At 43.5% G+C, this 13,945-nt stretch overlaps 1 protein-coding gene across 4 annotated transcripts in view; it reads left to right on the forward strand.

Annotated features, from left to right (window-relative positions):
* Positions 1-13,945, forward strand: part of cltcl1 (clathrin, heavy chain-like 1) — a 145,670-nt gene that overhangs the window by 86,029 nt on the left and 45,696 nt on the right. For all 4 annotated transcript variants that reach the window (XM_067414540.1, XM_067414541.1, XM_067414543.1 and 1 more), the window contains exons 11-17: positions 4,692-4,829; positions 5,623-5,787; positions 6,251-6,431; positions 7,553-7,716; positions 7,908-8,033; positions 8,488-8,630; positions 9,133-9,367. In XM_067414540.1, coding sequence (XP_067270641.1) covers positions 4,692-4,829; positions 5,623-5,787; positions 6,251-6,431; positions 7,553-7,716; positions 7,908-8,033; positions 8,488-8,630; positions 9,133-9,367 — 1,152 coding nt within the window. The remainder of the gene's footprint in view (positions 1-4,691; positions 4,830-5,622; positions 5,788-6,250; positions 6,432-7,552; positions 7,717-7,907; positions 8,034-8,487; positions 8,631-9,132; positions 9,368-13,945) is intronic.

Consider the following 13,945-nt stretch of genomic DNA (forward strand, 5'->3'; position numbering starts at 1 on the left):
GAGCTCTGAGTTTTTACCCTCTCCTCAAAAGCGATTCATTCAATCTCCTCCAAACTCGGACAACATGAAGTAAATATACAGAAGATGCTAAAATGCGAACGGTTATTGGATATCTCAAACGGTGTTCCCTTAGCAAAAGCCTAAAAAACACAAAATAGGGACACACGTGCCTGGTTCATAAATAAGGCTATACTCCCACCTGCTGGTTATTCTATATATCACACTGTTGTTGTTTTTTTTTGGTTTTTTTCAACACTTATGCTCTCACTTAAATGACCAGTAGAGGGCAATATTGTATAAGCTTTCAAGCAAAAAACCTTGCCTCTGTGTGTGTGTGACAATGGTTTTCTAGGCTGGTGGGGACTTAAACCTGAATGCACACAGACTCATGGGGACTTCCCAATGGGTACAAAAGCTAATAAATCAGACAGAATGAGTTCTTTTGAGGAAAGTTTTGTGTGAGGAGTAGGTTTAGGGGCAGGGGCAGTGTAGGATGACAGAACATGGTTTGTACAGCATAAAAACCATTACGTCTATGAGTCCCCAGAAAGATAGTGAACCAGACATGAGTGTGTGTGTATGTGTGTGTGTTTGTGGGTGGGTGTGTGTGTGTGTTGTGGATGGGGGATGGTGGATGGGCTTAACTGATAAGAGTTGCCTGCAGCATACTTCAGCATTACTACTGTGTGTGTGTGTGTGCGTGTGTGTGTGTGTTCTTTTTGCTAGCCTGGTGGGGACTTCAACCTGAATGCACACAGACTCATGGGGACACGTGTCACTGATTTCTACAGTGTGTGTGTATGTGTGTGTGAGCCACTCTTCTGTCTAAAAAGATTACCTCTCAATGATGTGCTTTGGCCTGCATTAAAGGATAAAACATTTTATTCTGGGTTTGAATAAAAAAATGAATGTATAAAACCAGTTTATTTGTAGGGCATTGACAATATTGTTTTATATAATTAGTTAAATAATTGTGTTAATACAAATAATTATTAATAAAAAAATTAAAATATAAAAAAACATTACTAACAAAAGAAAAAAACATTTAATTGTCTTAAAAAAAAGTATATTAATGCCTTTTGTTTAAATATAAATATAGAATAACTAAATATAGAATAACCAGAAGGTGGAAGTGTAGCCTTATTCAGTAACCAGGTTGGATATGTCCTAGGGAACACTGTTTTGAAGATAAAACTATTGTTGTTATTGCAACACGGTGTTTTCAGACAGTGAAATAAAAACAATGTTCTCTCACTGTTTAGATTTTGTGTCTGTCATTCCCCTTCCCCCTCCCTCTCTCAGGATCACTCTGTGTGTGTGTGTGTGGAGGGGGTCTCTCTCACTCTGTGTGTGTGTGTGTGTGTGTGTGTGTGTGTGTGTGTGTGTGTGTGTGTGTGTGTGTGGAGGGGGTCTCTCTCACTGTGTGTGTGTGTGTGTGTGTGTGTGTGTGTGTGTAGGGGGTCTCTCTCACTCTGTCTGTGTCACCTTGTCTCTTGTTTTTTCATAATTTAACCCTTTTATATCATAATTGCTATCAGCAATATCTATCACTTTATTGTGAAAAATAAGTTTAAAAAATGTATTATATATATATAAAATACTGGTCTTCTGAAGTTACAATATTTTGAGCTGCAAAAAATACATTTGCACATAATTGAAAGTGATATCCTAATACTTTTAATTGTTTTCTTTAACATTGAGAGAAGTGTAAGGGTAATACAACTTCAGCATTTGGACCGTATTCTGCACTCATTTTGAAATTGACATTTGACATCATCTGACATAAAATTAATGAATAAAATGTAATTGATCTCAGAGATGTGACTGTTGTGGTTCCTGGTCATAGCAGCACCAGTTGCTGCAGTTAATGAGGTGAATTCAAATGACTTTGACATAGTCCCTTTTTTTATTTTTTCCCATATTAAATGCCTATTGGCCTGCTGTGCACAGTTAAGCTGATGCCACCGGGGTGGCGGTGCCACCGGCTTGGGCCCGTCATCGCTGCTCGCAGCTTTAATTATTTTTGTCTTCTTTCTAGTCCAAACATCTAAAAATTCTTTAAAAAAAGAAGGATTTACTAGACAAGCAAAAGTAATTGTCTTGTTTTGGGAAAAAATGACTCAAAATGAAGAGAGTTTTTGCTTAAAATAAGATAAATAATCTGCCAGTGGGGTAAGAAAAATAATCTTAATTCAAACAGAAAACAAGATTATTTTTCTTACCCCATTGGCAGATTATTTAGCTTATTTTAAGCAAAAACTCCCTTCATTTTGAGTCATTTTTTCCCAAAACAAGACAATAATTTGTACTTGTCTAGTAAATGTTTTTTAATGTAAGAATTTTCAGATGTTTGGACTACAAACAAGACAAAAATACTAAGTAAGAAAAGCATTTTTTGCAGTGTGTGCATTGTTTGCATTAAAATAAACACGTACTGATGTGAAAATCTAGCAATTTCACCACAGATGCTTTTCATTTAAAATATACTCGTTTCAAAGTCAACACATGGCTTTTTTTCTCAAGTAAAGCAAGGAAACGACACCTTACCTGGCATTTAGGTTAAAAAAGTGCCATAAGGGAGAGCACTTGTCCTTTCTAGAAGATGGAAAACATGACCTGCAGGATTTTTTATCTTTATGTATCTTTATGACCTGCAGGATTTATTTTAAAAGGGTTAGGCTATAACCTATGTTTAAATGTGTTGCCACTTGTGTGAGCTAAATCTAAAGTAGGCTATATATATAGATGAATTTATTAAAGGGGTACTTCAGCGCTGGGAAGATCTACTTTAAACTGGGTCATCAATGCAGTAGAAATGTGAAATTATTTTTGAATTTGGTGTCTTCTAGACTGAGAAAAGACAGAAAATTTATTTTTGTCCCATGGGGGCATTTACAATTCCCAGAATGCTTCGCTGCCCTGTGAGGCCATTCCCAAAGCCACCAACTTGATTACTGTGACTGAGCTAGAGAAGACTACAATTCAAAACTGAACGTGTCTGTTTAATATAATGAGTGAGACACCGCGCGAGTATCACAGCACTGAGCACTAACTGCAGGAGTGATGAGAGCTGAGGTAATCGCGACTACACTCGCGGCATACATTCACAACGCGAGTTCAGTCTGGCGCGTTTCAGTTCATGCCTTTGCAAGCTTAACTTTCATAGAAATTAATTGGAGAAGTTAAAAGACTTCCATTGCTCACCATAGCTCCGTTTAAATGAGTGCCTGTAGCTGATCTGAGCTCTGAGTGTGATCTCCATCCCACATGCGCAGATTCAAAACATGCGGAAATGGCTCCCTCTGCTGGTGTAGTCTTTAGCCTTTGGGCAAACATTCCTCCAATAATGCAAAAATCGTCAATTTGCGTCATAGGAGGAATTTTTCCAGAAATAAAATGCATAAATCTCTTGTCTCAGGGGGATATGAGGGGGGGAAAGCACAATCATTTGAATATACTGCAGGGTTTCTACTGATACAAAGCCATATGCTAATCGCTGAAGTAACCCTTTAATTGAATAAAATGTTGTTTAAATGTAGTATGATAAAACCTGACATCTATTAAAGAGTAAACAAAGAGAATTTCAATTCCGACGAGTCATGTTCAGTAACAACTTTTGGATTTTAAATAATAAATAATGAATAAATGCTGTGTTTTTGGTATGCAATAGTGGAACATGTGAAAACACAACAGGGCGTGTGGCTCCTGCACCGCGTACACACTGCATCACACACCACATACACATTGCAGACGGAGTGTGTGTGAAATAGAGTGCGGATCGGGCTGCATTTTTCTGTCCGAGCCCGACCCGCGTCCGACAGAGCAGTAACCGAACCCGACCCGAGCCCGACAGGCATTCAAATATTTATGTCCGAGCCCGACCCGAGCCCGACAGTTAAAATCTATTTTTTCCCCTCATATACTAATGACACGCACGTTTGTTTGTGTGGAAATCCCGCTTTTATTAAGCAACTGTAAGAAAGGCATTCTGAAATGTTTACAGACGAGCGCATCAGCGCGCACACGGGGCATCAAACGTTACACAGAGCCCAATCAAATAGCCAACTGAAATTAAATGAACAAAGGTCTGCTAAAAATGGCCCAAGCTAACAGAACAAAACATTAACGTAACACAATTTAAATGCTTATTGAAATGAAAGTCATCTTACCAATTTTCTCAAACTGTATGGTTCCTAAACTGCAACATGGGATCTATTTACATAATCTATCCATCAAAGTTTAGGCTAATCGAGGTTTTATGTAGAAAAAGGATTGCATCAACTGCGGACGGCTTCAAGGCTGTCCTCCTGCCAGCAGCGCTGAAGTTGCGCTCACTGGAATGACAAGGATTGTTGTCACGGCGACATAAACAAATTTCCACATGCAGGAAGACGGATGTTAGGGTTATATAATGCATGTATTTTAATCACAAAAACAAACCATTGCATCAAGTTAAACAGGCCCATTGGCTACTTGCATAATAAGCAGTTTTAAATTTAAAAGGTTCAATGCCTTTTCGCGCTGACGTGACCGAGCCCGACCCGAACCCCGAACGTCATTTCTAAATATCTGTCCGAACCCGGCCCGACCCGTCGGGTACCGTCGGAACCCGTCGGGCTCGGGTCGGGTATCCATCCTCTAGTGTGAAATGGGCGTGAGACGACACTCATTTCTATGTGTGTGTGTTTCAGGTGGTAGACGTCTTCATGGAGGGTAATCTAGTGCAGCAGTGTACTTCATTCCTATTGGACGCTCTGAAGAACAACAGGCCGGAGGAGGGGCCTCTACAGACACGCCTCCTCGAGATGAACCTCATTCACGCCCCTCAGGTGACGCTAATGCTGTCAGAACTATCCATTAATACGAGACGTGCGCCACTATCATAATAATGTGTGTTAAAGGGTTAGTTCACCGAAAAATGTACATTCTGTCATTAATTACTTACCCTAATGTCGTTGGACACCCATCAGACCTTCATTCATCTTCACACACAGATGAAGATATTAGTGTTGAAATCCGATGGCTCAGAAAGGCCTTCATTGACACCAATGTCATTTCCTCTCTCAAGACCCATAAAGGCACTAAAGACGTCGTTACAAAGCCCATCTCACTACAGCGGCTCTACAATCATTTTATGAAGAGATTCACTGATTCATAACTGTTTGAAGCTTTGTTTTAAAATCACTATAAGTCGTTATTATTGTTATTTTGTTTTTTTGCGCACAAAAACTCGTCTCATGTTAAGAGATAAATGACTCGTGAAACATCTCGTCAAACTCTTCTCGTGTCTTCATAAATGACTGTAGAGCCGCTGTAGTGAGATGGGCTTTGTAACGACGTCTTTAGTGCCTTTATGGGTCTTGAGAGAGGAAATGACATTGGTGTCAATGAAGGCCTTTCTGAGCCATCGGATTTACACACTAATATCTTCATCTGTGTGTGAAGATGAACGGAGTGTGAAGGCTGTCCAACCACAGGAGGAATTAATGACAGAATTTACATTTTTGGGTGAACTAACCCTTTACGCTTTTTATCTGGGACCATCTGAGAACTAGTGTTTTAGTATTAGTAAAGCATCACATGAAGACTTGTCTCTGAGCAGGGCCTGTTGTGTGTTTGCAGGTTGCAGACGCGATCCTGGGGAATCAGATGTTCACACACTACGAGCGTCCTCACATCGCTCAGCTGTGTGAGAAAGCTGGTTTACTGCAGAGAGCGCTGGAGCATTACACTGACCCCTACGACATCAAACGAGCCATTGTACACACACACCTGCTCAACCCAGAGGTGTGTGTGTGTGTGTGTGTGTGCGAGAGTGTGTGTGTATGAGAGAGTGTGTGCGTCTGTTTGTGTGAGTGTGTGAAAGAGAGTGTGTGTGTATATGTGTTTGTGAGAGTGCGTGTGTGTGTGTTTGTGTGTGTGTGTGTTTGTATGAGTGTGTGTGTGTGTGTGCGTATCAGTGAGTGAGTGTGTGTGTGTGTTAGTGAGTGAATGTGTGTGTGCATTAGTGCGGATGTTTTGTGAGTGTGTGCGCATGTGAGTGTGTGTGCGTGTGCAAGTGTGTGTTCATGTGTGTGTTAATGAGAGTGTGTGTGTGCGTCAGTGTGGATGTTTGTGTGTGTGTGCATGTGAGTGTGACTGTGTGTGCGCGCATGTGAGTGTGTGTGTGCGCGCATGTGAGTGTGTGTATGTGTGTGTACTCTGAGCTAAATATCAGTAGTATTAAAGGTTGTTGTTCCGTTTCTCTCAGTGGTTGGTGAATTTCTTCGGCTCTCTGTCTGTCGGTGACTCCGTTGAGTGTTTGAGAGCCATGCTGGCGGCAAACCTCCGCCAAAACCTGCAGCTGAGCGTTCAGGTCGCAACCAAGTACCACGAGCAGCTGGGAACGCAAACGCTGGTGGAGCTCTTTGAATCCTTTAAGAGTTATGAGGGTGAGTCGCTCATGAATGTATTAAAGGTGCACTATGCAACTTTCCGTCCACTGGAGGGCGCCTATTCTAAACAAAGGCGTAGTCTGATGACGGCAGGTGTGAGCGCAGCATCTTGGGACATGTGGTCTTCACCTCACAGCCGGTGGAAAGTAGGACTCGGGCAGAAATCACGTTCATGCATGCGGTTATTAACGTTACTGTAGTGTAAAGCAGAGCAGGACCGAGTGTTGAGGAGCTGAGCACGGCTGCTGGAGCGATTGGTTATTAACGTTACTGTAGTGTAAAGCAGAGCAGGACCGAGTGTTGAGGAGCTGAGCACGGCTGCTGGAGCGATTGGTTATTAACGTTACTGTAGTGAAGCAGAGCAGGAGCGAGTGTTGAGGAGCTGAGCACGGCTGCTGGAGCGATTGGTTATTAACGTTACTGTAGTAAAGCAGAGCAGGACCGAGTGTTGAGGAGCTGAGCACGGCTGCTGGAGGGATTGTTACACAAACACACGGCTCGCGAACACCTGGACTTTTATTATGACGGGACACAGTCGCCGGGCGCGCACTTCCGCTTTTTCCGGTCATTGGTATGTGATGCAGCTGTGTTTATCATATTAGATACATTTAAGTGTGTTTAAAATGTTATGACGTTACTATGTGCGTTCGCTTGGCGCTGCTGTGACATGTTCACACTGCTAAGAGAAAAGCGCTTCTGCAGAATAAAACCGAGGGTAACGCAGATATGACGCCATTGACAGGCGACTTCCTCAAACGCTATGCTGACACGTCCTGGTTCATTGGTTAAAATAGCAATTTTCTCACAAAAAATTGGGATTGAAACATTTGGGATATTGTAAGTACTAAACTGAACAAAAAATATAACACTGGCCTAGTGGTTTTTGGATAATTTACTGCAAAAATACTACATAGCGCACCTTTAAAGTGCCCCTATTATGCCAGAAACTAGTCGTCAGTAACTCCAGTCTCACTTCCTGCTGAAGCGATGTAGGGTTGCAACTAATTTGCATAATGCCGGCCTCTGGTCTTGATTGGCTGAACAGCGTCTCTTTCCCCCGCCCTCAAACACTGTAGTTTGTTGGTTTTGTGAAATATTTCTCTGCCTGTCTCTTTAAGGGCTGTTTTATTTTCTGGGATCAATCGTGAACTTCAGTCAGGACCCTGATGTGCATTTCAAATACATTCAGGCCGCGTGTAAGACGGGCCAGATCAAAGAGGTGGAGCGCATCTGTCGAGAGAGCAACTGCTACGACGCCGAGCGCGTCAAGAACTTCCTCAAGGTGAGAGAGAGAGAGAGAGAGAGAGAGAGAGACTCTCTAGAGACGAGATTGAATTGATTGGTTTGGTTTTGTCAACTCAACTAATCCTGTAACCCTGAGTTTGTTAAACTACAGTCACGGTACAGGCCCCAGATGCTGATTTGTATTAGTTTGCAGGTTTTGAAGTGTTTTTCTGTCGTGTCGTTGCACAGGAAGCCAAGCTCACAGACCAGCTTCCTCTCATCATCGTGTGCGACCGCTTCGATTTCGTCCACGATCTGGTTCTGTACCTGTACCGCAACAGCCTGCAGAAATACATTGAGATCTACGTACAGAAGGTAGAGCCAAAGTCCTGAACGCATTTCCCTCACACATGCGTCACTAATTTGAGATTTACCTGAGGTGTGTGTGTGTGTGGGCATGTTTTTGTGACATATGAGGACACAAAGGTGTAAAATGAGATGGGTATGACACAGGTATTACAAGGAGAGGGTGAAATATGAGGACATTACCCATGTCCCCACTTTTCAAAAGGCTTATAAATCAGACTGGATGAGTTTTTTTTGAGAAAGTAAAAATGCAGAATGTTTCCTGTGATGGGAAGGTTTAGTGGCTGTGTGTGTGTGTGTGTGTGTGTGTGTGATGGGTAGGTTTAGGGGCAGGGGCAATGTAAGGGTATAGAAAATACGATTTGTACAGTATAAAAACCATTACGCCTATGGAGAGTCCCCACATTTCACAAAAACAAACGTGTGTGTGTGTGTGCGTGCGTGTGTGTGTGTGTGTGTGCAGGTGAATCCCAGCCGGCTGCCGGTGGTGGTTGGAGGCCTGCTGGACGTCGACTGCTCAGAGGACACCATTAAGAGCCTCATCCTGGCCGTACGAGGAGATTTCAGCACCGACCAGCTGGTGGAGGAAGTGGAGAAAAGAAACCGGTCCGTCCTCTTCTCCAGACAGATTAAAACATGCATTTTCATTTGTATAGCAGTTTTACTTAAAATCATTAGATGCATTAAATATTTACGATAAAGACTGTTTCAACGGCAACAACAAAAACAAACAGTACTGCGCATGCGCTCTTTTGTGGCCCAAACGTAACTTCCAGTAGGCATCAATAACACCAGAGGCTGCGTTATCTTTCTTATGTGTTTTTATCTTTCATTTTAATTGTGCAGATTATATCAATTTATATGTTTGTTGTTGTTTCAGCATGTTTATTATAATAATCTCCCATTTCTGTCTTCAATATAGAGTGGGGAAACGCCCCCCTTATCTGTTTATATCACATAATAAATCAGTTTTAAGAGTTAAATGACTCTTATTTCAGAGCAAATTTCAGAAATCACCAGAAAGACATTTGTTTTTGATCTATTTTTGTCTATAATACCCCGTCCTGAATCACAGCCTGACAGAAGAGTGTATCCTGTTTGTGTTCAGACTGAAGCTGCTCCTGTCCTGGCTGGAGTCTCGTGTTCAGGACGGCTGTGAAGAACCTGCTACCCATAATGCCCTGGCCAAAATCTACATTGACAGCAACAGCAGCCCTGAGCGCTTCCTGCGAGAGAACCTGCACTACGATAGTGCCATCGTGGGCCGTTACTGTGAGAAGAGGGACCCACACCTGGCCTTCGTGGCCTATGAGAGAGGACAGTGTGACCTGGAGCTCATTCAGGTTCTCATCCATCCTGCACTGGTGTTGTTTCACGAGTTCACACTTTAATCAATTAAATAGAATAAAGATTATGCATATTTGGCGTGCTGTCTGAGGAGGGCTCCGGGCTCTGAAATTTTTGCCCAGACCCAGAGTATCCCCCCGGATTGAGATAGTCTAGAACTAGACTGCATGTATTATGATTGTTTTGATATTTATAGGAGTTTTAGTTAAGTAAGTGAGGAGAAGGGGTGGTGGTGGGATGCTAAGAAACTGTCAATGACGGGAAGGTAAATCGGCTGTCTATATACACCTCCTATCATTAAAGGTGCACTATGTAGTATTTTAGCAGTAAATTATCCAAAAACCACTAGGCCAGTGTTATATATTTTGTTCAGTTGAGTACTTAAAATATCCCAAATGTTTCAAACTATTTGTAAATTGTGAGACAATTGCTATTTTAACCAATGAACCGGGACGTGTCAGCATAGCGTTTGAGGGAGTCGCCTGTCAATCGCGTCATATCGGCGCTACCCTCGGTTTTATTCTGCAGAAGGGCTTTTCTCTTAGCAGTGTGAACATGTCACAGCAGCGCCGAGTGAACGCACAGAGTAACATCATAACATCATTTTAAACACTCTTAAATGTATCTAATGTGATAAACAGAGCTGCTTTACCTTATACTCATGACAGGAAAAGCGGAAGTGCGCGCCCCCGGCGACTGTGTCCCGTCCCGTCATAATAAAAGCCCCGGTAATCATGCGCCGTGTGTTTGTTTAACAATCGCTCCAGCAGCCGTGCTCAGCTCCTCAACACTCGGTCCTGCTCTGCTTTACACTACAGTAACGTTAATAACCAATCGCTCCAGCGGCCGTGCTCAGCTCCTCAACACTCGGTCCTGCTCTGCTTCACTACAGTAACGTTAATAACCAATCGCTCCAGCAGCCGTGCTCAGCTCCTCAACACTCGGTCCTGCTCTGCTTCACTACAGTAACGTTAATAACCAATCGCTCCAGCGGCCGTGCTCAGCTCCTCAACACTCGGTCCTGCTCTGCTTTACACTACAGTAACGTTAATAACCAATCGCTCCAGCGGCCGTGCTCAGCTCCTCAACACTCGGTCCTGCTCTGCTTCACTACAGTAACGTTAATAACCAATCGCTCCAGCAGCCGTGCTCAGCTCCTCAACACTCGCTCCTGCTCTGCTTCACTACAGTAACGTTAATAACCAATCGCTCCAGCAGCCGTGCTCAGCTCCTCAACACTCGGTCCTGCTCTGCTTCACTACAGTAACGTTAATAACCAATCGCTCCAGCAGCCATGCTCAGCTCCTCAACACTCGCTCCTGCTCTGCTTCACTACAGTAACGTTAATAACCAATCACTCCAGCGGCCGTGCTCAGCTCCACAACACTCGCTCCTGCTCTGCTTCACTACAGTAACGTTAATAACCAATCGCTCCAGCGGCCGTGCTCAGCTCCTCAACACTCGGTCCTGCTCTGCTTCACTACAGTAACGTTAATAACCAATCGCTCCAGCGGCCGTGCTCAGCTCCTCAACACTTGGTCCTGCTCTGCTTCACTACAGTAACGTTAATAACCAATCGCTCCAGCGGCCGTGCTCAGCTCCTCAACACTCGGTCCTGCTCTGCTTTACACTACAGTAACGTTAATAACCAATCGCTCCAGCAGCCGTGCTCAGCTCCACAACACTCGCTCCTGCTCTGCTGTACACTACAGTAACGTTAATAACCAATCGCTCCAGCGGCCGTGCTCAGCTCCTCAACACTCGGTCCTGCTCTGCTTTACACTACAGTAACGTTAATAACCAATCGCTCCAGCGGCCGTGCTGAGCTCCTCAACACTCGGTCCTGTTCTGCTTCACTACAGTAACGTTAATAACCAATCGCTCCAGCAGCCGTGCTCAGCTCCTCAACACTCGCTCCTGCTCTGCTTCACTACAGTAACGTTAATAACCAATCGCTCCAGCAGCCGTGCTCAGCTCCTCAACACTCGGTCCTGTTCTGCTTCACTACAGTAACGTTAATAACCAATCGCTCCAGCAGCCGTGCTCAGCTCCACAACACTCGGTCCTGCTCTGCTTCACTACAGTAACGTTAATAACCAATCGCTCCAGCGGCCGTGCTCAGCTCCTCAACACTCGCTCCTGCTCTGCTTTACACTACAGTAACGTTAATAACCAATCGCTCCAGCGGCCGTGCTCAGCTCCTCAACACTCGGTCCTGCTCTGCTTCACTACAGTAACGTTAATAACCAATCGCTCCAGCGGCCGTGCTCAGCTCCTCAACACTCGGTCCTGCTCTGCTTCACTACAGTAACGTTAATAACCAATCGCTCCAGCGGCCGTGCTCAGCTCCTCAACACTCGCTCCTGCTCTGCTTCACTACAGTAACGTTAATAACCAATCGCTCCAGCGGCCGTGCTCAGCTCCTCAACACTCGGTCCTGCTCTGCTTCACTACAGTAACGTTAATAACCAATCGCTCCAGCAGCCGTGCTCAGCTCCTCAACACTCGGTCCTGCTCTGCTTTACTACAGTAACGTTAATAACCAATCGCTCCAGCAGCCGTGCTCAGCTCCTCAACACTCGGTCCTGCTCTGCTTTACACTACAGTAACATTAATAACCGCATGCATGAACGTGATTTCTGCCCGAGTCCTATTTTCCATCGGCTGTGAGGTGAAGACCACATGTCCCAAGATGCTGCGCTCACACTTGCCGTCATCAAACTACGCCTTTGTTTTGAATAGGCGACCTCTAGTGGACGGAAACTGCCTAGTGCACCTTTAACGAATTAGTTTAACGTGCTCCTCTTATGTTCAATTAGGTTTAATTATCTAAGCCTGCTACACTTGTTTAATTAGTTTGAATTGTCTGAATGCGCTTCCCCTGAAGTTTATAAAACTTTAATTATGTAGATAAATGCCCTTTATAATCATAACTAGTTGGGGTGTCGAAATTAATCACTTCTTCGATACATCACGATCCAGACGAGGACTTCTGTATCGGTTCAGTAATAGACCATAACCGATTATAATGTTACTGACGTCACATATAATGTTATTTGTCACGGATGTGCTTTTGTCGGGGAAGCATACAGGCAGAGGTAGGCAAGACGCGTGTATGAGTGTTTAAAATGCTACAACTTCTTTAAAAGCCGACATCTGGGCACATTTCGGCTTTAATAAACAACCTGGTAAGCACAACCTGGAGAACACACACGCTGTGTGTAAATCAAAGGGCACATAAATGTGTCTCTGAAAAACCGATACGAGTCTGATCTTCAGTTCCCACACTGTATGCAAATTTAATGGAGTTCACGTCATGTCAAATGAACAGATATGAGCTAGATTTTATTGATCATCAGCTCATTTCAAATTTAAAGACCGCAAAATGAGCGAGCGTGGACACTGCACTGGTCAGATCTTTTAGTTTCTGCACTTTTAATGAAGATGATTGTATGTTAAACACCTACAACATTACTTTTGGTTTAATATGCGGTAGTTTGTGCGTTGGCTTGATGAAGAGATACTCTGTGGCGATGCGTGCTGCGGTACCGCTGTCAAATCTGGCTTTAACATCATATACCCTATAACAGGGATTCCCAAAGTGTGGGACATAGGAGGGGGTGCGCAGGTAAAAAATTTAGGAACCGTTGGCCTATAACATGCTCTCATGCGTAATTTTTTTTAGCATTGTTGGGATGAGTTACATTTACATATGTGGTTTCAACAACCAGATGTGTTTAGACTTTAGTTTTGACTGTAAAGAGACCCAGACCTCCTGAAGTGGCTTTTAGTATTTTGTGTATTTGCTCTAAATCAGGGGTCTCAAACTCAATTTACACGGGGTTCGCTGGAGTTAGCTCTGGGTCAGGCTGGGCTTCATTAGAACCCCCAGGGGGTGCGCGAGAGGAAAAATGTAATGCCGGTCTGTTTTTTTTAAATAGGATTTTCCATACAATAAAAAAAAAGACAAGATGATCGCGGAAAATTTGGTTTCAAAGTGAAATGTAAAGGTGCCTATTTAAGTGAGTTTGTCATTGTGTGTTGTTTTGTTTTTCAATAAGAATAATAGGCTAATGAACCCACAGTACAAGCAACCCGCCCCCGAATCGGCGCTAATTCTAAACCGAAACTAACATCTGCTAGGCCTCACAGAGACATTTACTGACGAGCTGACATTCACGGTGTGCGCGCACTGGCGGGGTTTCAGTTCATGCATATGGAAGCTTAACTTTCATAGGAATTCATTGAAAGTACTCACTTTGCTCCGCTCCGTTATTAATGCCGATGCCGCCGTGTGCATATGTTCCTTTCGGTTAGATAGAATTAGTGATTTAAAAGCCCAGTCGGTGATACCGGTATTACCGGTGTTGTCACACATTGATTAACCGGTGGGAAAATTTCAACACGTCACATCTCTATGCGTGCCAACTCGTTTCATTCATTCCAAATGTGTGTGTGTGTATATATATATATATATATATATATATATATATATATATATATATATATGCTTAACTGGCTGAAATCAGGGAAACTGTCAAGTGGGACAGTTAGTGATGATGGAGGAGAGGGAC

The sequence above is a fragment of the Pseudorasbora parva genome, chromosome 13 (genome assembly GCF_024679245.1).
Source record: "Pseudorasbora parva isolate DD20220531a chromosome 13, ASM2467924v1, whole genome shotgun sequence".
Classification (NCBI taxonomy): Eukaryota; Metazoa; Chordata; class Actinopteri; order Cypriniformes; family Gobionidae; genus Pseudorasbora; species Pseudorasbora parva.